At 32.1% G+C, this 22,672-nt stretch overlaps 1 protein-coding gene across 1 annotated transcript in view; it reads right to left on the bottom strand.

The window, feature by feature from the left end:
- Positions 1 to 22,672, bottom strand: part of Sulf1 (Extracellular sulfatase Sulf1) — a 45,658-nt gene that overhangs the window by 4,722 nt on the left and 18,264 nt on the right. Inside the window, exons 2-9 of the mRNA XM_088195205.1 lie at positions 9,049 to 9,704; positions 8,698 to 8,837; positions 4,626 to 4,777; positions 4,136 to 4,305; positions 3,259 to 3,397; positions 2,906 to 3,093; positions 2,467 to 2,634; positions 2,010 to 2,404 (exon numbers count right to left, since the gene is read on the bottom strand). Coding sequence (XP_088051331.1) covers positions 2,010 to 2,404; positions 2,467 to 2,634; positions 2,906 to 3,093; positions 3,259 to 3,397; positions 4,136 to 4,305; positions 4,626 to 4,777; positions 8,698 to 8,837; positions 9,049 to 9,617 — 1,921 coding nt within the window. The 5' untranslated portion in view covers positions 9,618 to 9,704. The remainder of the gene's footprint in view (positions 1 to 2,009; positions 2,405 to 2,466; positions 2,635 to 2,905; positions 3,094 to 3,258; positions 3,398 to 4,135; positions 4,306 to 4,625; positions 4,778 to 8,697; positions 8,838 to 9,048; positions 9,705 to 22,672) is intronic.

Below are 22,672 nucleotides of genomic sequence, written 5' to 3'. Positions count from 1 at the left end.
AATATGTTGAATTAAGTTTTAGGCTCTTAATTATATTTGAAATTTCTAACCCTTTAATTGCCGAAATCAAAAAATATCGGTTTTTGCTACTTAGGCGAGAATTTACGAATCCGACGTCATCATTAAAAAATTAATCAAAAGAATTTTTAAAGGGCTGTTAAGTTTTTTGCTTCAGGAATAACATTTTTCTGCATATATATATTTCTAAATTATTTAATATACCTTTAACATTTACCGGACAAAAACTTTTTTCTTATTGAATCCACTGCAGTCCAATTTATTTAATCACAAAAATTAGGCTTCTTACCTATTAATTACATATCATTTATTTAGGGTACCCGTTCCAGATGTTGGGACCACTAGTGAAAAAAAAAACACCCAATAATGCAATGACAAAAGAACGAATGTTTCGCTCTATCCTTGTAAATAGTATTTAGTTAATTGTTCAATATTGTAATTCATACAACACCAATGGTTCTCAACATATTTTTAATTGCACGGAATTTATTGTTGTTGTTTTTATTACTTTAATACAACGTTTGCTTACATATTTATATACTTGATATTTGGTTATATTTGCCCATCGTATGATATTCGAAGCAATCTTCCATATGAAGATATGATTTTGAATTACGTTTTTAAATATCTCCCTTGTTTTTTTTACAAGTTTTTTTTTTATACTAAATATAGGAATTTACTATATGGGAATAGTACTTATTTAATAAGCCACGACTAGTCCACATTGTGATGATTTTTTTGTCCGTCAATGCAATTACTATAATATTATTGTTCGTTCATTTATATGTTACAACTTCTCCCTTGCGTATTTTTTTATTGCTTGTGTTGGACCAGAGTCTAGCGTTTATATTAAAATATTTTATAACAATATTACGACTTACAATAAGTGAGAATCGAATGAAGCATGTCTAAACCGAATTTTGGTCAATGGGAGGGCGCAAAAACAATTATCACTTCTCAGAAGTCAAAAATTCACGTCAATTTTATTGCTTTTGACGTGAATTTTTGACTTCTGAGAAGAGATAATTGTTTTTGCGCCCTCCTATTGACCAAAATTCGATTAGAATATATTTTGACCAACAATTTTATATGAGAAGTGGTTTGAATATACAATAGTTTGAGAAAAACTATTTTATCTATGGAGCAATATGCGAGAAGATATTGCTCCATAGATTTCTCAGGAGCAATTTTCTCTTTGGCTTAGTTTGTATTTTAGACTTGACCTAATGAAAGTTCTAAAACTGTAATTAGTTTAAAAATTTTCATTAGGTTAGGTTTGGGTTTGAATAGAAAATGGACGTTTTGCAACTGTCAAATAGTTACATAGATATTTTAGAGTAGCCCATTATATCACTAGCGCCTATCAGTTAAATTATATTTTCTTTAGTAGAAATATGTATCTACTGGTGAAAATGTATATTCACTGAAATATGTTTTAAAAAATATTTTCGGCATAGATTGCTTTTTGAGTGATTGCCCGAGAATTTTTGGGTTAAAATCAGGGATATCATTTTAGCTTTTTCAAGGGCGGTGGAAAGGGGGGGGGGCAAAAGTTGGCTAATCAGTGGTCGTATTTATAATATTTTGATTTCATTAAGATTCATAGTATTTCATTAAATGACATGTATTTTTCTGGCCAAATTCAAGGGGGAGAAACTGGCCGGCAATACAATGCGATTTAATGCCGTAGGAGCACCTAAAACCCAACATCCACATGAAATGTATTTCTATATTATTTTCATAAAGCTATTTCTGCATAGTGCTTGAGAAAAATGCCGGACCCCATTTTTTGTTTCATAGAAGTGATACATCTATATTTTTTTGCTCATATGCATCTCGTACCCACAGGAGTGCAATAAATGCCTATAACTTTACAGTAGATAGATCTCACTTAGTTCCCAACACTCGAAACGTTCTAATCACAGAACTACATTCGTTAAATTAAAGCTCTTTCTGCATCAAATAAATATTCTAATAACAAAAACGCATACCTGAATTGAAAATGTTGATATTCGACACAGACGGAATATTGATATTTCCGACTATATTCACTTCTGAAATTTCATCCTGAATGTTGATCTTCTCGTCTTCTTCGTCGTTATCTTGCTCCTCGTCTATCTCTGAGTTCTCTTCGTCAATCTCAATTTCATCATCATCGTCGTCAATAAAGAAATCGTCATCGTCTTCGTTTGAATCAAATCCTTTCAGACTTTCATATTCACTGTTGACTGTTATATTATCTTCATTCTTGGCTGGACTCGATGTTGATTTATGAGAGTTAATGCTAGTATCTATTGTTTCTTTATTTGCCTTTTGGCTGTACCTGTGTAAAGCCATTCTAGCTTTGACTTCGGCTAAATGTTCAGGGGTTTCGCGACGTCCGGAGCTATAAATTTAATTAAACTTGTGTCATCTAGTTATAAACTTAATTAATGCAAAGTAAATCACCTTTCAATAAGGAATGTATCAGATCTGGGATTACGAGATTTGTGGAATCTTCGTGACGATGTCAGTAGAGGTAGGAAAGATTGACCGTCCATATGATATGGCGGATTAACTCCAGCCATATCTAAGAAAGTCGGCGCAATGTCCAAGTTCAAAACGATATCATCGACACTGAAATATATAATAGTATTTTTAGAAATATATCTACATTCATTGAACAGCATCTCATTCATGATAACATATCTCGTCCGCATTCCGTGTCAAATATTAGCGGAAGACAATAGGTGATCTTACCAATTATATTCTATAGTGTCTTGACCCATATTTTATTGCTGTCCCAAAAATACATATACTTATTTTTAAGTGATTTATTTTGGTATCAGGAATTCAACGTTGATGGAAAACATGAATTAATATTCAATTATATTTTATTATTACTTACACTGTTCCAGGCTCGACTCCTGGTCCCCGCACGAGGAATGGCACTCTAACGTCAAACTCAAACGGAAAGCTTTTGCCTTTAATGAGTCCAAACTGTCCGAGGTGATAGCCGTGATCGGACGTGTAAACAATGTACGTGTTGTCCAGTTCGCCCAATTGTTTCAACTCTTGATAGACTCTTTCCACCGCCTGGGAAACAACATGAGGAAAGTTCTCTTATATGAGATGGGCTCACTAACAAAAAATATGAAACATAAAATAAACAAAACGCTATACGAGCTTACACTCAAAACTCAACAAATTTAAACTAATATTGTGAACCAAAGAAAGATCAATTGCAAAATTAAGTCTCACCTGATCTACACTTTGCAATGTTTGGAGTCTTTTCGTCATCAACAAGTCAGTGAACTTTTTGTGAATGGGTTGCATTTTGTTTGTGACTTGCAGTATCCATTGTTTGTCCGGATTCGGCGCGTGGTCATAAGTTGGAGTACTGTAAAATACAAAGTGTTGTTTATAATAATTTTAAGTTTAAGTACTCTTTACTGAGTTCACTTCAAGTCCTTCAATGCTTAGCCTGAATCTCATTGTAAATGTATGATAAATTTAAAAACTGATTAAGCCTACATCATATCATGTTTATAACATGTAATATGGATCGATTTATTTATTATAATATTGAAATAATAGTTTTATATAAATATACAAAGACTAAGTCAGGTAAAACAATTATTTTCAGTATCATAGTTCTGATAGAATGTGTAGCAAATTTTACCTATTATTGGTATTATCCATTTTCGAATGATATAAAGAGCTCTAAATTGAAAATATTATAACGTTTTTCATTATATTAAAGATACCACTGTATTAACCGATCATTAGAAATCGCGAAGTAAGATTATTTTTAATCCTCTTCATGTCATATTTTGTCTTCTTGAAAACTGTATTTCATAACTAGATACTAACTATCTTAGTTTTGTTAAGTTTCAATTATACTATCATGATTGTTCAAATATAAATCTGTATTAACACATTTTTGTCATGGTATCTTGGTATATTTATGTATATTGCACTTTTAGAGTGGTGTTGAAACTTTCTAATGACCTCACATGAGAATTGCTGCTCTAGACCGGAGTCAAGAGGGCACTTAACTAAAAAACAAGACGTTTCATTCACTCAACCCAACGTTTTATAACACTTCAACGAATAAAAACATATGCTGAAAACTAACTGATGAGTTGTCACGTTGAAAAATAGATGTGTGAAATGTGGCGCCGCATCTTCTGGTCCATGCGGAGCCGGAAAAGATAAAACCAAAAGGACTGGCTTTCTGGAAGATCTCTGCTTGCTATGCCTCAGGAACGCTAGTGAATCATTTGCAATCAAGTCGGGATAATAATCCTAAAACAAATATTAAATTCAATCACTACCGAGCAATTAGATGAATCAACGATTGTTGCCACAATATAAGATAATGTATAAATATACTGTGTCATTCGCTTTCATAATTTTTAACACTTTTATTTTAATAAAATATTTAATAATCGTGATAGTTGATGAATATTTAATTATTTAAAGCTGAGGTTTGAGCTTTAAAATAATAATTGGGAATTTTTATAGTAGAAAAATTATATATAAAAATTATCAAAAATAAAATTGACACGAGTAATCTTATCTTTTTGGCAAAAATGTTGTACGGTATATATAATTAAGAACTATACCTTGTGGTAATCAAAACCATGCTTGATTTTCTTTCCGTTCATGTTGATACTGTAATTGTAATATTTACTGTTCATAATGAGACCTCCCCATTCTCGCCATCCGGGAGGTATGTAAGATCCATTGTATTTGTTCAAATATTTTCCAAAGTAACCTAAAAGTAAAACATAAATATATTAAAATATACATCTGTATATGTGTTTTATTTTATTTTTAACTCGAAACATAATTTTCGACAAATAATGTTTCTAAAATAAATATTACATCAATATAGAGATTTACAAAATACGATTCTGTCTTGATAAAATATACTTTCTCTTTCAGGCAAAAGTTAATATACATGTTTTTACATTTGAGTCGTAGAAAGTAAATCACTTTTGAAGTTGAGATGCAATATGTTAGAACTAACCTAACGATGTAGTGTAACTATTAGTTATTAGAGCTAATCTTAATGGATGTACAAGGAATGTGTAGATTTTTAAAATACCTATAAATTATTTATTGTGTGGTTTTTCTCGCACTCAAAGCAACTCATGGTCAATAAATTGGCAGCTGACAATTGATGACATTTTGAAAAAATATAAGGGGTACGTTGTTTACCGTACGTTGACTAGATCTAAACTGAATAGAAAGTATCCTTTATACAAAAGGATAATTTGAAAACAGATATTATCATCAGTTGCGAGAAAAAAACTTTTTTTGCTATGATCATACAAAAACGTCAAAACTTTTGCTTCAAACCATAGCTACATTAGACAATAATAAAGAGGTCATTGGACTTTTCCCTAATTCTCAAGGGTATATAAGTTAAAACACTGCATTACCGAATCACTTACTTATGTACCACTTCGCTTCCGATTTGGAATTAACGAGAATTCAGCCAAAATTGCAGGAAGTGGAGCTGCGCCAAATTGACCGAGACGACTCTTAGAAACCCGAGAAAGCAGGAGCATCCTGTCGACCATTTAATCTAGTCCAGTCAAAGCAGTCACCTGAATACTAACATTTCAACCCGATCTTCGATATAACTTGATTGTTTTGATTGATCGATTCTGGGATAACCATCCTTAAGGTGCGCTCATACACTAAGGGTTTACTATTTCACATTTGTCCAACGTATGGAGGTACCTTTACATTTAAGAGTTTGTAATCGACCGTTTCGAAGTGTAAACTTCGACTAAGTACATACTGCAAACCATTCGAGTGGGTTCCGGTCCGAGAATAGAATTTAAGCAGGAATCGGCGATGAAACGCCGTAAATTAGGACACGGTTACTTTCACTGGGAGGGCGTGGGCGTCAGGTCGGTCCGGTTGTCCGGCTGATTGGACGCTTCCTGCTGGTCGTGCTCCTCCTCATCAGTCAGGAATGTCAATTGCCCGACAATGGGCGACCGACACGCGCTCGATCCATCTTCTTCCTCTCGTTTTCAAATCTTGGGCGCAAATTATCTGTCTTCATAGTCTGCATCGTTAACCTTACATTCTTTTTTAAGACACACCACCACAATAAAATTCTCTTTCAGTAAATTGAAGAAACACTTCAATGGCAATGTTCTGCAACTTCAGTTTCTAAACTTTGTTTTAAAAAAAGTAACTTTAAAAAATATATATTTATAAATTAAATAGCCGCCTCTAGAACTCTTGCAGCAGCCGATCCTTGTGATGTAATTTTCAGTGACTTTTTCGTACATTTCGTGCGGTATCTCGGCTATAACTTGGCAGATGTTGGTTTTTAGGTGTTCCAACATTTCGGGTTTGTCGGCGTATACAAGCCCCTTAGCGTAACCCAACAAAAAAACCAACGGCGTTAAATCGCATGTTCTAGGCGGTAGTTGACGTCACCAAAACGTGAAAAAATGCGACTTGGGAACTTTTCACGCAAAATATCCAACGTTGCACCCGATGTGTGACAAGCTGCGCCATCTTGTTAAAACCACGTGTCTTCCACGTCAATATCTTCGATTTCGTGCCAAAAAATCATGACCTATAGCGCTCACTGCTGACTGATACAGTACGAACTTCATCGTTTTCAAAAGAGTAAGGCCCAGTGACGCCGCCTGACCACAATGCGCACCAAATAGTCACTTTTTGGCCATGTAATGTTCTCTCGTGAATCACATGAAGATTTTCCTCACACCATATGTAGAAATTTTACTTATCAACATAACAAGAGAGGTGGAAATATGGAAATAGATTTTATTTTGAAAAATCAGCATTAACTGCCTGTTGCTCTAACACGCAATCTGCGTAAATGATTAACTGTCCATAGTTTTTGTGTTATCAGAATTTTATACGGGTCTAAGTGCAAGCTTAGATGCAAAATGCGCCAGGGGGAGCCATAAGAAAAACCCAAAAGCTGCGAACGCCAAAAATTCCTTGTCTTCGACTACACTTTTACTTAAAACAGCAATATTCTCAGCTGAACGGGCGCCACAATGATGCACAGGCTTTGCCATATCTCCAACGCTTCCAATATCTTAAATTTGTTTCACTACATTACGAATTGTACGCTTAGTAAAACGATGAAATTGACCATAATCTTCCCGTAAATTTCAATACATAGTTCGTACAGAATTGTTATTTCGTGGTTAAGCGATCCATTTTGTAAATGTGTTTTGTCAAACAAGCATTTGATACTTTGTACACGCGTGATTATTGACAGCTGTCTGATTTATAGTACTGTCAACATAGGAAACTCGAATTCGATCACCCTGTACTATTTTATACGAGAGCACAGCGAATCATAACTAGGGTTCTCAATCGAATATTCGAACTATTCGCCTAAATTTCAACCATAGGGATACTCGTATTATTGATCGAAAATTCGTAAAATTTTCGTTTATACTATCTCGAATAAAATTTGAAAAAAATCTTTTAATGAAATAATTTGTATACTTGAGTATCACACTAGGTCATTCTTTCTCTCAATATACCCGAGTGACTAGTGCCACTCCAAAATCCATGGTCTTTATGCGCCTTTATTTTGTTTCAACATGCAAGACAATGAGACGCTTTTTCTCAACCAAAAAATGATTTTACGCATTCGAAAAACATCTGTTCAAACGGTCATCATACGCAATAAGTCCAATAAGAAAACAGGCTTAACTAATTACTTCTTCAGATCATCGTAATTGGCCGTTGCAGTAAAAAGTGGGCGAGCACTAAGCCGCCTATAAAAATATACACATCACTTAAATCGATTATTTCTGTTCAAGACTCACTCCCAATAACATCGTTAAACTCTCTAACTTGGACTCACTGAGTTTGTACCAACTAGAAGTGCAACCACCGATCATCGATAGACTTCGCATCCCTTTTCACGTAATCCTTATCTAGGACGTAGATAAGAGAACTTAACGTATACATTAATATAATTATACAAATTTACGTGAACGTTGCTCTAATTGTTGCACAATATCAATTATAAAATAAATACTTTTTTTGTATCAAATATAAGCATTCCCGACATAAACATTTATAATATATTTTTTCCACTCATATGTTCATTATCATTTTTATATAACCATCTTGTAAAAAAAAGTAATTTTATTTAAATTTGATTTAATACAGTAGAACAAGATTTTTGTCTCAAATGCAAGATGACTCAATTTAGCGCGCAGAGTGAAAATTCAATTTTTCCGATAAAATTGACTTCAAAGAAAAAAGTAGATGTTCTATGAAAAAACTAATTATAGCACTGTCTATTTATTAATACGATAGAAAAAATATTAATCTATGTATAGAGCACGACTAGAAATCATAATATGATATAATTTTAAATGGGAATTGAGTCATTGTGACGAAAATACATATTTGTATAAAGAGTAGTTTATACATATTTAGGATTTGACTGAATTTATTTAAATTTAATTAGTTTTTTATGAGTAATAAATATATAAAAACTAGTATTTTCAGTATTATTTTTTAATTGTATTGATACATATTTTTACTTTTAATTTTAACTATGAAAAATATGATTAAATTTTTCTTCGCATAATAACAGCAATTGCAAAATTCTTCATTGGTCTGAAAATCGCTAATAACTAAACACCACAAACTTCTAATCACACTCACCTGTTCTATAACCAGCGTTGGAGAGATAAGCAGCAAAGGAGCGAGGTTCATGATCGGCCTGCCACGCTGAACCGCTACAATTGTCGTTGTTGGTGTACACATTGTGGTTGTGCACATACATTCCGGTCAGCAAAGAACTCCTGCAATTTTTTCAACATTATTTTTATATTCCATTACGGTTTTCCGTACTTTGTGAAGGCGACGCAACGGTAAAAGCGAGATCCATAGCCACAACACAACAATACTTCGGATAAAGAAGTATGACCTCGATAGACAAAGTGCCTTATGGTGTCATTGTCTCTAATCGCACTGGGGGACTTCGAAACCAGACGGATTTAAAAAGGAACTCACCTTGATGGACAGCACATCGGGGTCGTTGTATAGGCATGTCTAAACTCAGCTCCGGCGTCTCTGATCAATCTCATAGTCCTGGGCATGAAGTTCAAGCTGCCCAGTTCTACGTCTTGATCGTCAGTCAATATCAATATAATATTCGGCTTCTTCTCCTTAGGTGGCGGAAAAGGTATGAATCCACCCCTATTCGCAGAAGATCTTCCATTTTGATTTCTATGTCTGCCGCCGTGATCTTCGTTCCTCTTCAAATTATGCACGGTGGATAGATCGTCATTGTGCAGGAAGGGATTCTGTTCAATGTCTTCTATATCTTTTAAGAACTCTTCGGAACTACGCTTGAACTTGGCAACATGATCTACGTTTAAAGTTGATAAATCGGCGGCTTTTCTTCTAGTGAGTCTGTTCTTCGGTTTAGGTACATCTGGGAAGTATTCCGAACTCCTATGAGCGCTGTCTAAACCTTCATCAAAATGTGATGTCAATGTTGAAAACTTATCTGACTTTCTGCTTTCAATTAAAGGTATGAAGTACGCTATCAAAAGCGTACATAATCCCAATAAATTCATATTGGTGTTGGAGCTCAATACTTCAGTTTATTGATTGGAAGTGGTATAGAGCTCGAAATTGCCATGTTTCTTAAATTCTTCCGCATTCTGTAATAGAAAAAAATAAATTAATTAGTACACAGTTTTTTGGTTAGAATTTTTTATAATACTGAAGATGATGAGGTGAACAAAGACGTCATTTGGGAGAGGCAGATAGGGGCATTTTCCATACCTTAAATTTAGCCAGAAAAAATATTTTTTAGTATACTTCATTTCAGTGAAATTATATTGGAATACATTTTCATCGGTAGATATATATTTTTAGCAGTGATAATATAATTTATCTGACAGGTGCTAGTAAAATTATACGCTTTCAAGTTTTCCATACGTAGTAAGGTTTATTTTCGCTAGTAAAGTCCAAATACATTTTCACTAGTAGATATGCATTTCTACTAGAAAAAATATAATTTAACTGATAGTGAAATTATATGTTACTAAAATATCTATGAAATTTAATTTGACAGTGAAATGTACATTTGCTGTTCAAACCCAAACCTAATCTAAAGAAAAAGCATTCGCCTATGACGTTAAATATTTTTTTAAATAGATTTCATTAAGGATTGTAAAAACTTTCAATTCAATGTTGAAAATCTACGTGCGTAGTCATTCACCAATATATTACCATTTAGCATCAATTGCCTACTATAGCAACAGAATAACAACAACACTACTTAATTTGATTATAAATGTTTCGTTGCGCAGAAGTGGTAGCCGAATCAGGTGTCCTATTTCAGAAAGACTACAGATAAAAAAACATTTGTAATAATCAAAGATGTGGGAGGTGTGTTGCATTAGGCGCATCAATTGAGGAGCTCGAGGGCACTGTGTGCCTTGTATAATAACCTGGTAAGCAGTACCATTAAGCCGGCTTCTCTGGTCTGATTGCCAAATAATGAAACCGACACACTTTTATTAAAAAATATCCAATAAAGGTTTCTCATACACAATTTCTCAGAATTTAAATATTATATATTTTTATTAATTTCTCACATAATTCCTACAAAGTATGCTGGATAAATCCCACTTTTTCAAATATTCACGATTCGGAGATTCTGGAATAACTTAAAGCACGGCTATCTAACTTGTTAACTGTCAAATAGTATTGCTTAGTTCTCATACAGCTTCTCGTGGTTGGTGAAAGAATTGTAGTCTAGTAATTATTATATATGTTACAGTAAATGTATATTACCAGTAAAAATATACGCTGCTCTAAACTGTCATTTGAAAGACGTGAAAGTTATATTTGCGTGTTTTATTTAAAAAAAAACAAAAGTGTTTAAGTCGATTCAAATATTAAAAAGTAATCAATCTGTAATTGAAGTCAACTAATTATCAGAATAGTGCATATTTTTATTAAAAATGTTTTTTATATTTTTTCGAACTAATTGCGGGACGCACATTTCCGATCCGACTACCCGAAAGCCGAGTGTAGTTGACCGGGACAATACAATTTTACAGATGTGCTTTAAAATAAAAATTATAAAATTAAATATGGACCACTCTAGTGGTTTTCGTTTATAAAAATAGTTGTAGGGCAACACATCACCTGTTAAGGGCAAAATGTTAAAAACCAGACCTAACCTAAATCAATTAATCAAATCTTACTAACTAGATAGTTTTTGAAATTTCGTTAGGTCAAGTTGTGTTTGGTTAATTCATTTAAGTTAAATTTGGGTTTTGAACACCCAATGGACGTATATCAATTGTCAAATTGAATTTCAGCGACATTAGGGCGACACATCACCTATTAAGGCCACACTATTCCGAACGTACGTGTGGCCAGTGAAATTATAAATAAATTGTTTGCTACATAGTTAGTGAAATTATATTTTTACTAAAATAAACATTTCTGTAACATGTAAGGATATTTAATTTAAAAACCAATTGTTATGAACTTTCTGCTGCGATTGCTGGATTGGCCCTAACGGATAAAAAAGCGGCCAACAACGTTTTGTACATAAATACGTCAGAATAAGTATCGAAACAAGTTTGTTTCTGAAATGTAACATCTGTTAATAGACTGCTGTCTGCTGCTTTCTGTAGAAATTAAACACTTTAATTTGAATGGCAAAACAGTAAAAAAATCAAAATCGAGTTGAATGAAATTCATGAGACATGTACACCAGCGTTTAAAAGTGTTTACAATTAGGTGAATGAGCTTAAACGTGATCGTTCATCCACAAGTGATTAAAATCGCTTGGGATGTCGACTTGAGGTGGCTATCCCAGAAACGATCGACAAAATCCATGATATGGTCTTAATTGATCCACGAGTTATTGAGGCTACAGGCATATCAGATGGCTCAGTTGTTTCAATTTTGCATAAAAAATTGGGTATGAAAAGATATCGGCAAGATAGGTGTTGCGTTTGCTTACAGTGCAGAATAAATGCGGTCGATTCAATGGCTGGTTTGACGCTTTTCCGTTGCAATCTGAGTTGTTACATGGCCGTTGATGAAACATGAATCTACCACTATATTCTAGAGACAAAAACAGTCGAAGCAGTTGGTTTCTGGGAACGATCCGGAGTCAAAGAAGGTGAAGATGGTGAAATCAACCGGCAAGGTGATGGACATGTTTTTTTTGGATGCACGCGGAATTATCCACATTGACTACTTGGAAAAAGGATAAATGGAGAGTATTATGCTTTGTTATTGGACCGGTTGAGTAAAAAAATCAGGAAAATACGTCTACATTTGGCCAAGAAGAAAGTGTCTTCCATCAAGACAAAGCATGTTTTTCTATTGTTTTGTAAGAACTTATTAACATACCCTCGTAGCTATTCTTACCGATATTACCACGGACTTCTAATATGAGAGTATTGGTTAAAGGGTATGCAAACCGAATTTTGGTCAATAGGAGAGCGCAAAAACAATTATCACTTCTTAGAAGTCAAAAATTCACGTCAAAAGCAATAAAAGCGTTACCGAGCGTTCCCACTGCGACGGTGTCGACACGATTTTATTGCTTTTGGCGTGGATTTTTGACTTCTGAGAAGTGATAATTGTTTTTTGCGCTCTCCTATTGGTCAAAATTCGGTTTAGATGCGCTTCATTCAATTCTCACTTATTATAAGTTGTAATATTGTTTGTTATTAAGTATGACTTATAATTATTCAACTGAATATCAATGAATTTTTAATACGTCCAGACTTTTTTCGAGAAGCTTATCAGACTTTCAATCAATAATCTGGTCTTCCTATCTGGATGGCCATGGCCCAGATGGATGCTTAAGTGCCTAAATAAGTAAGTTTTATAACACTCGTCAATTAAGGTGAAGATTGAGTCGATTTTTTTATTTACTTATAATTTTTCAGTGTACGTTCTAAAACAGGAAAGTGGGTGGACGCTATCTTTCAATTTAGTAACTATATGCATAAAATAGCAGTCGTGCATTCTAAACAAAGGATTCGGTGGCATGTACTTATGTTTTAATGCATTCACTGAATTATGATATCTTCCGGCTGCGCGTGCGACAAAATTATAGCCAGACATGAAACAGTGCCGACAAATGAGCAAATGTTCGAGATTAGTTCAAATATTTATTAGAATAATGGTTGACACGCTTTGCATAATGGTTTTTGACTTTGATAATGCTGCGCAACGTTGGCTATTGTTTGTTTATGTGGCACACGTGCATAAGCCAAGCTTTGAACAATTTACGATACGGGGCCGTAAATAAAGCTATTCGGAAATTTAATTACCATAATATTGTTAAAAAAAGCATAAATTATAATATACAAATTTGCTTGTAAATGAATTTTTGTTTAAGCTTTAAATAAAAAGACATGCTTCGTTATAAGGTACATAACAAAGTATTGTATAATATATAGAAAGTTTTTCATTATATTTTATTAAAGTTCATTGTAAATATCATATTTGTATGTTGTATGAAATTTTTATGACGAGTAGTTTGGGTTTGACAGCCAAAAGTTTTCTGTTCTACACAATCAACAACACTAAATGAGTTTGTGAGAGGCATACCTATAATTATGAGCAAACAGCTATTAAGTTTTTCATCATGATAAACCAAAACTGATTCCTAAAAAATGTTTATGCTTTTAAAATCGGTATCAATATGTTTAATATGCGCCATTAATCACAAATTTATAGGTCACCACTTGAACAACGAAAAGGGAAATCTTCCACACTAAAAAAATATTATTCTGTTACGACAGTTAAGACTACAGATCACACCACGGAAGAGAGTTCTTGTTACCATAAAAGACCAGTGTCAACAACAATGACATAATAACACAATCCTTTCAAAGGCGCTAACCACCAATGGGTGGTGATAATGATCACCATCAATAACAACAACCCCTTGTTTGAGAAGACGCGTCACAGAAACAATTACCAGTGTTCTTCGAACTCACTGGTTACTGACCGCTGGACCGTATTTTCTTTTAAGGTGTAAACATATTTTTGAGATGAGTTAAGAAGCGATTGGTTCGTAAACATAATCATTTGCAATTTGCCAGAGCTGTCTCGAACGATCAATAAAAAATATGTTCTTGGTCACATCGAGAAATCAAGGATGTATTTCTCGGATAAGGGAATTGAAATATAATTTATTTTTATTTCCCAGAAAATTCCTACAAAGTAAGATGGGATATGATTCTTTGGATTCGCGTCGACATGTATGCTTAGAAAGCACTTCTTAAAGTTGCTGGTAGTTATTATTCACAATTCAGAGATTCTGTGAGTACTGCGTTTCCGAGTATTGTTTAAGTACTGCATGCAAAAATAAGAGTATTGGACAATTCCCCAAAACGAAAAGCTATCGATTTGTTTTCATCCAGCTGATGGCCACACTGTGGTCTAGTCTTTATTTTATATTAATTTATTTAATTTTCTGATGTAAATAAAGCTCTGTGCATGTATTTAAATAAAATAAATATTTTTTTGGCCAAAAACAACCCCATCGTAATGCCGCAACCAAGTAAAAATAGATACTCATTGATAAAAAATAAATTATCGTTATTCTCTATCACACTTCGTGTATTTATAAAATAAATTATTTATTTATTAATTTATATAAAGCTTTCTATCTATTTCTCCATTTTCAATTAAACACAAACGATGCGTGACGTGAGGCAATTCAGCTATTCTAGCAGTGGTAATTTGATTTTCCCGGCTTTTGGGAAAAGCGCGAAAATCCGCGCTGCACTAAAAATTAACTACAAAATTAACGATCGGTTTAATTTGCCAGTTTTAATTCTCTGGTGGCGTGCCATCGGTTTGTTTAGAAACTGGGTTACGATTAACATCGTCTCGGATTCTATCAGATTTCGCGCGCGGAACGATTCAATTGAGACTCGGGTATTATAATACCCAGTATCGTAGTTGTATTAGTGGCACGAACACGTGAAAATTGGCAATCTTTTCCTTAGTAATTCTATTATTATAATTACATTCATAGACTTGGTAATAGAGACATACACCGAAAGATGTTTTATACTTTATAGGTTTGTTGTACAGCAAAAATCAATACATAGTGAAAGTTCCAAGTTCCAAATCTTTTCATATTTATTAAAATAGTTGGGAAACAGTTTTATAAACCATAACTTTCACTGTTCCGTCGGTGAAGTGAATACCTTCCATTCCGTAATATAAGAAGCGCTCCCATATGGATTTCGCACAGTTGCATTATAACATTTTTCGCTGTATATTTTGCAACCTTGATGACAAACGTATAAATTAATTATACATCTAAATCTTTTGTGTTGATTGGGTAATTTCTTTGGTAACTAACATTTTTTTGCCAGGTATACAACTGCATACATCGCCTTCCCTAAGTCACATATACGCTAACGCTAATACTCATTGATAATATCCACAGTTTTAAGCCTACTACGTAATCACATTCGTAGTATCACTCGATCTGAACCAAGGGTAATTATTTTTACATTCAGCCTGATTTATGATTTATTAGAATGCATTGAACTGATAATTCGTTATAAATCAACAGAATATAAATTTTGTCTTGTCGATAACCTATTTGACGAATACGCAATATCATACCCAAACTAAATTGTGGTCGATTTGGTATTATAAATAAAAAAAATCATTATAAAATTTGACAGTAATAAGTAGCACTACATGTATTCTTTATAGTGCTCATTAGAATGAGCTTGAAGGATTGGTGTGAAGGCTCGCTTTGAGACAATCGCGTTAATGTTTAACACCCTCTCTGATCCATCCCTCTAATAAAAAAAACAATGTTAATTCGATGCAAAACCATTCTTTTTATAGGGACGTCATTTGGGATGGACAGGTGAAGGCGTTTCCCCCCCCCTCCTTCCTTGAATTTAAGCGGAAAATGCATATTATTTGATGAAATACTATAAATTTTAATAAAATCGAAATGTTAAAATAACGACTACCCCCCCCTCCCGTGAAAAAACTAAAATAACGCCCCTGATTCTTAAGCATAAATTATCGGGGTATCCCTATAATTTATTGTGGTGTGGATTTTAAACAGGGTCGACATTTAGAGGGGGAGGTAGGGGCATTTTCTCCCCCCACCCTTGAATTTCGTTAAAAAATGCATGTTATTTAATTAAATACCATGCTCAATTAAAAAACGATCACTGACAGGCCAACTTTTGCCCCCCTTGGAAAAAGCTGAAAAACTGTTCCTGCATTTCTCGGAGCTTATTAAGAAAACTGCCATTTTTGATAATAATGTTTTATGTTGTGATAATTGGTTAATTGATGGTTCTCGAATAATGTGCAAATCTTGGGTGTTCTGAAATGACGATTTCAGTGATGTTTTGTTAAGCCAAAATATAATGTAATAATATTATCAAGCTGTAAATAAATGCAGATTTTAAGGTAAGAACATTATATTTTTAATTATTATTGAAAATTAGTTAATTTTATGATTTAGCAATTTTTATGGCCAAAATATGATCCGTCTAAATGTTCAATAATTTAACTACAACATTTTAAGAAACACTGATTTGGCTCTTATAAAATTTGCATATCTTATTAAATGCATCTACCAAGAATATTTTATTTTAAAAGATTTTTAAATTAATGAAGACAGTAATTAAAATAACTGGTTTCAATGCAACTTCAATATATAACTATCTATATATACTTATAGATACTTGTATATTTTATATAACTATAACTTTTACATATTTTTTTGAATTTTGTTCAACAGTTTAATGGATAGCTTTTAAAATATATTTTAACTATAAAAGTACTGCTTTTATTTATTCTAAAGGTAAATGTGCTACTTTTCATTAAACATTTAGAGCTACTGGGTTAAAAAATGTTTTTTTAAATTTTATTATTGTTCATTTTCCACTGCAATATCACAGACGTTAGCCCAATGCGTTACAACGGAGAAAATCAACCGCTACTAAGTAGACTGAAATAGAAGTCGCATAAGAAACATATTTTAAACATAGCTTGAAGCTGTTAATAAAAGTATGCAATCTAATTTCAAAATAAATTCTCTCACAGTATTACAAAACATTAGTTTGATTTTCATGGACAAGAAAAAATGTGATTCATTAAAAAAAATATAAAATAGTAAAAACAGAATCGATGAAATGTTATTTTTTAATACCTTTATATATTCAATGATATTATATAAATAATTTAACAAACATACTAATTATATATAATGTTGGAATCGTGATACTCGTGAGTTTTAATTAAATGTAATGTATATAGTGACAGGAAAATGATTATAGATTTATCTCAGTATTGTATCATAACACATTACATACACGGTAACACAGTAATTATTATATACACGTGAAATGCATTAATCGAATTATATATAATTATCATTATATACACGTATAACACATTACTCATGTCATTACGTTTTAATTATAAATACGGAATAATTAAATTAATAAAACAATCAGGATCGCACAGTCGTATTATTCACAGAGCATCCTTACTCCCCCAGCTATTTCATAACATTCGTCCATCTGAGACACAGCGCCACAATAATATACACGCCACTGGTTTATAACCATTTTCATGTTTGCAATTTTGCAAAAAACATTTGTGGTTATAATTTAAGGAAAGAAACTAAACACGAATGAGAAATAAAAATATAGGGAAAAAAACAAATTTAGTGATAATTTGAGTACATTTTACTGAATATCTGAAACTATTGATATGTTGTCTTTAGCCTCTAGAGCAATATAAGGTTGTTTTTATCGTAGTCACCGATATACAATATAAATGGGTTAGTGTGGTTTCGAAAAATATTTTTATATTATTTTCTGTTATGAAAATAACAGTTTTTTAATTGTTGGTATTTGAAGGCTAATATACATTTTTTAAGATTAGTATAAAGAGGTGTATTATATATTATTTTTTTAATTTTATTTTGAATGACTTTTAATTTAGAAAAAAATAGTATTACTTGTGTTACTCTACTCTGGGCAGGCATATGTTAAAACAGGTCTAATTAATTGTTTATGCATTATTTTTTTTATAGTTAGCGCGCTTTTATATCAAATATTGGTCTAAGGGTCGCAATGGTGGCAAGCCATTTAGAGCAAAGTACCAAAATATGTTTATCAAAATTAAAATTCAATGCTTGTTTTATATTCTACGTTACGGCCCTTTTTAATAAGTAAAGGTGGCGGCAGAGTTTTTCTACGTTTGGTAAAAATAACTGCTTCTTAAAGATTTTTGTAATTTATCAGCGATTGGTTTAAGACCGTAATAATTTGCTAAAATAGCTGTATTGTCAGTGTACATAGTACACATAACACGTATTTTTTATTTTTGGAATATCGTTTGTATACATTATACAAGATAAGGAAAAACGTCCCGAGCAAACTTCTCAGCTGTAATTTTACGCGGTATTGAGTGTTCAATATTTAGTGAAACAACAAAGCTTTTACTTCTCAGGTATGTGTGTATTAAACGTAGCAGATAGTCAGGGGTTTTATATTTATATAGTTTATGAATCAAACCATCATATCATACTGTGTCGAAAGCGTTTTCTATATCTAACATCACGCGACCCGTATTTTTTTTCATATTAAAATTATTGCAATTACCTAAAAATTCTTTTGAACGCATAACGATTATTTTGCAAATATTTAATTTCATTGCGGTAATAAACTAATGGGCGATAACTAATCGGAATTATAGGAGCTTTATCAGATTTTTTTATTGGATGAATTTTAGCGCTTTTTCCAAACGGTTGGAAAATATTCAAAATATACAGGCGTCAAAGATGTTTGTTGAGTAATGAATGCAAATTCTAGAAAGGTATGTTTCAAGTTTTTAATGACATTAAAAAAATTCCGTGAGCTAATTTTGCGAATAATTTCTTATCGATATATACTTTGTTTTAGATTTAGAGTGTTTAAATTTTTTAGTGAGGAAAAGGGTTAGCTAACATGATTCCATATTAGTAGTAGTAAAGCGTGAGATACATGTATCTCCAAAGCTAGAGCTGATTTTTATATCAGCTTAAATATATTTCTTGTGTAGTATTTGTACACACATTTATAATTGTGAAAACTATCGAAAAGTGTGCGTATAAATACCTCATTTTAATATTTAAATACTTTAAAATTTTGGATTCTTACATAAACTCTACGATAGAATGATCGCAGGGGAGCATCGCCGCGTGATATATGCACAAGGCGTTAATGGTGGTGGCCATGAAATGCCACCTGACATTCCTGACTCCACATAACTCCCAAGCTCAGGCTTTATTAAATTCTCGAGACCCCAAGGAGCCAGACCCCGGTCTAATTGCCACTAATCACGACCTTCTGTTAGACTCACTATTCACCCTTGACGTACACGTCGTACTATCATTCAAACTTTTTATCCCCGAATATTTTTACTGTTCAAGAATGCATTTTTTTATATGAAAAAAAAACATATTTTCCAAGACAAGGATCTTTATATAAATATACTTTTATGTTTTGAGAATCACTGTTGATTTCGGTCATTGAGACGTCTTCAAACGATGTATGTATATGTCGTTCTAATTCGACGACAATCATTCAATATCACCGAAATTGGCTTCGCGGCCTTGGCAATGACGTCACGCTCAGATCGATCAAATACTATTTATATTTTATTGTGCACGTATACTACACCAATGTATATATTTACATAAGAACACAATGCGGACTTACGACTTGAGGAAGGGCCTCTTGTCATTTTGACAGCATCCGAACTCAAATCTCGGGCCTTAACGCATTTGTACGGCTCTCGCGTGTATGTTTATGGATATGGAAATTCTACTCGCCAAATAAAATATCATTCCAAAGTACAAATGCTTGATAAATAGTTCGAAACTATTTAAAAGTCTAGTCAATTTGGCATGTAGACACGTTAAGAAAATATTACCACCATAAATGAGCTTAGATAGACTTAACATTTAACATTATTTATATTAAATTAAAATAGATAAAAAATAAAATAAAAACACCCACAGCTGCACAATAGTAATTCATAAAAAAGAGTAATTAATGGAATTTCGGCAATTACAAAGTGCTTTTTTAATATATTTTTTTAAATAAAATTTCGCAAAAAAAAGGGCTGTATATTTTGTAGCAGTTAATCGAAGGGGGTATATGCGTTAGTAAATTACTCAAAGATTAGAAAAATAATACACAACTGATTTTTTAGACTTTTTGGTATTTTTAAAAATTAAAAATATTTTACTACAAATATTTAAATAATGTATAAAGAACGGTAGAATTTATTCCGTATTTAATTATTTAAATATTTAGATTAGGAAATAAAAATATTATAAAGGCTTAAAAATAAAATATTTTAATACAAAAATTACATATAATTCTTTGAGTAGTATTACTTACGTTTATGAAAAAGTTACTGAACGTTTTATTTTAAATTTATTGACTATTTAATTTATGACTTATACCTCAAGAATAAATATGATACACATACACACAATATTGTTTCATGTGTCAAATGCATCAATTAAACCAAACTTCCATAGAAAAATTAGGGAATGTATGGATTAAATCGGTCTAAAAGCTTTTAGCCAAATTCACAAGAGCAAAAATCGTAATATTATGCTATTAACACCGGTTTCAGCGCCTGATACACAAAGACTGGTTTTTAACGTGTGAGATACAAAAAAAAATTAAATGGGACACCACCGTGAGAAAAGGTTATTGCAGATTAAGTCAAAGTATCCGCAATCAATTACAAAAATTAAAAGTATCCGTCGAAAATGCATTGAGAAAGGATAATTACCTTGAATTTGGTCCAAAAATGTTAATATCAAATATTTAGAATTTTTATATGTTCTAGTGTATGTTAATTATCGCTTGAGCACTCTACGGTTTACTGTTGGAAAACGTTGAGTATCGATGGATTGTCGACACCACCCTCCAGAAAAAAGTGCTTCGTTTAATACGCACTAAGAATAGTCACAGGATACAAATAAAAATATAATCGGTAATCATTTTTGTTGAGATATCTGATTAAAATCACAAATCAAAAGGAACGAGTATTTTCTACACATAGTTCTTAAAAACCTGAAGTGAAATAGTTTTTATTAAAATTATTTAGTTTCCCAAATATATTTTTACTTAAATATTAGTTTATAAGTAAAACATCCCACGCTTTGTATCCTATAAATTAAAAATAGCTATTAAGCTAAAACATTTTAACGATTCCAGATGTTTAGCTAAATGTGTTTAAATTAATACCTAATCAATTCTTACTTTTACTTATTCAAGCATTAACACGTATTCTATCTAAAGTATTTTTATGATCGTGTAAATGTTATGTGAATGATCGTTGTATACAAATATATTATAGGGAAAAACTAAAAAAAGTTAGTGTGATATTTCAAATGAACTTTTTGTAAAAATATTATTAAATATTAATAAATATTCCGAAAAATCCCAAGCCAATTTCCAATTCTCAAACAGTCTCAGATTTTGAGAAAAATCTCCTGAGTTATGTGCATCGATTTTCAGGCAGTTGGAAAATAATAATACTGAACTATATAATGTAAAGTTATTTTATTCTTCGAGCATTTTAATAAGCATTACATTAGACCCGTAGACGTCTTATTGTTTATAGGTCGAATTGAGGGCAAAGGGCGATTTGCTCTCGTTGTTCTTATTAATCAGGAACAAGGATGACTTGTGAAAAGCAGTGCTAATAATACAGATGTATCAAGTCATGCGGTCATATTATACAAACATTGTTATAGCGGTGCCCTCAATATTCACAGTAGGGAAAAACAATAAAACGTTGCGAAAGCACTGATATTATATTCTGTAAATATTCACCAGTCATTCACACTTAAACTATGGCATTAAAATTATATATTGTGTTACGTGCATAACATTTTAACAGTGATGAAGTTAAACAATGTATGAGTTCGTGCTCACGCGAAAATCATATTTATACAAAGAGCAGATTAGATTATAATCACGTTTTGTGTACTATGAAAAAATCATTAAAATAAACTATTATACAAATTAAATGTGAAACTAGATGATATTTAAATGGCAATTCAATATATCAGCTAAATTTTATGACTTTATATATTATCGGAAAAAAATACTCAAATGCAGCTATTCCTGATTTCATTTTTTCAATATTACAATAAAATAAAATTTTTAGCTGATTTTCATTTTAATTGTATTGCTATCTTTTTGCGGTAAAAAACGCTTGATGGTCTAGATTGGATATTTTACACCACAAAGCCACTACTAGTTTAACCATGTTTCTATTATAAATATTTTTCGCATTATATTCATAAAAGAATTTCATATCGTAGTACTTTTTATAATATTTGTTGATTGATGGGTTGTCCATTGAGAATATAATAATAACTAGATAAGGAAATAAAAAATAATTATAAACCCATACTAATAAAATTGCCATATGAATCATATTTTCATTTCAGTTAATTGACCTACCTACAAAAATAACATAAAAATCGACTGGTTGCCTTCTGGTGGATTAGTTATGATTCCGTTTCATTGTATGTCTGTGAAAATCAGCACAGTGAAATATAAAT

This window comes from Plectrocnemia conspersa, unplaced genomic scaffold (assembly GCF_051122295.1).
Source record: "Plectrocnemia conspersa isolate PC_06_02 unplaced genomic scaffold, ASM5112229v1 ptg000010l, whole genome shotgun sequence".
In the NCBI taxonomy this organism is placed as follows: Eukaryota; Metazoa; Arthropoda; class Insecta; order Trichoptera; family Polycentropodidae; genus Plectrocnemia; species Plectrocnemia conspersa.
This window is presented reverse-complemented; position numbering and strand designations above follow the sequence as displayed.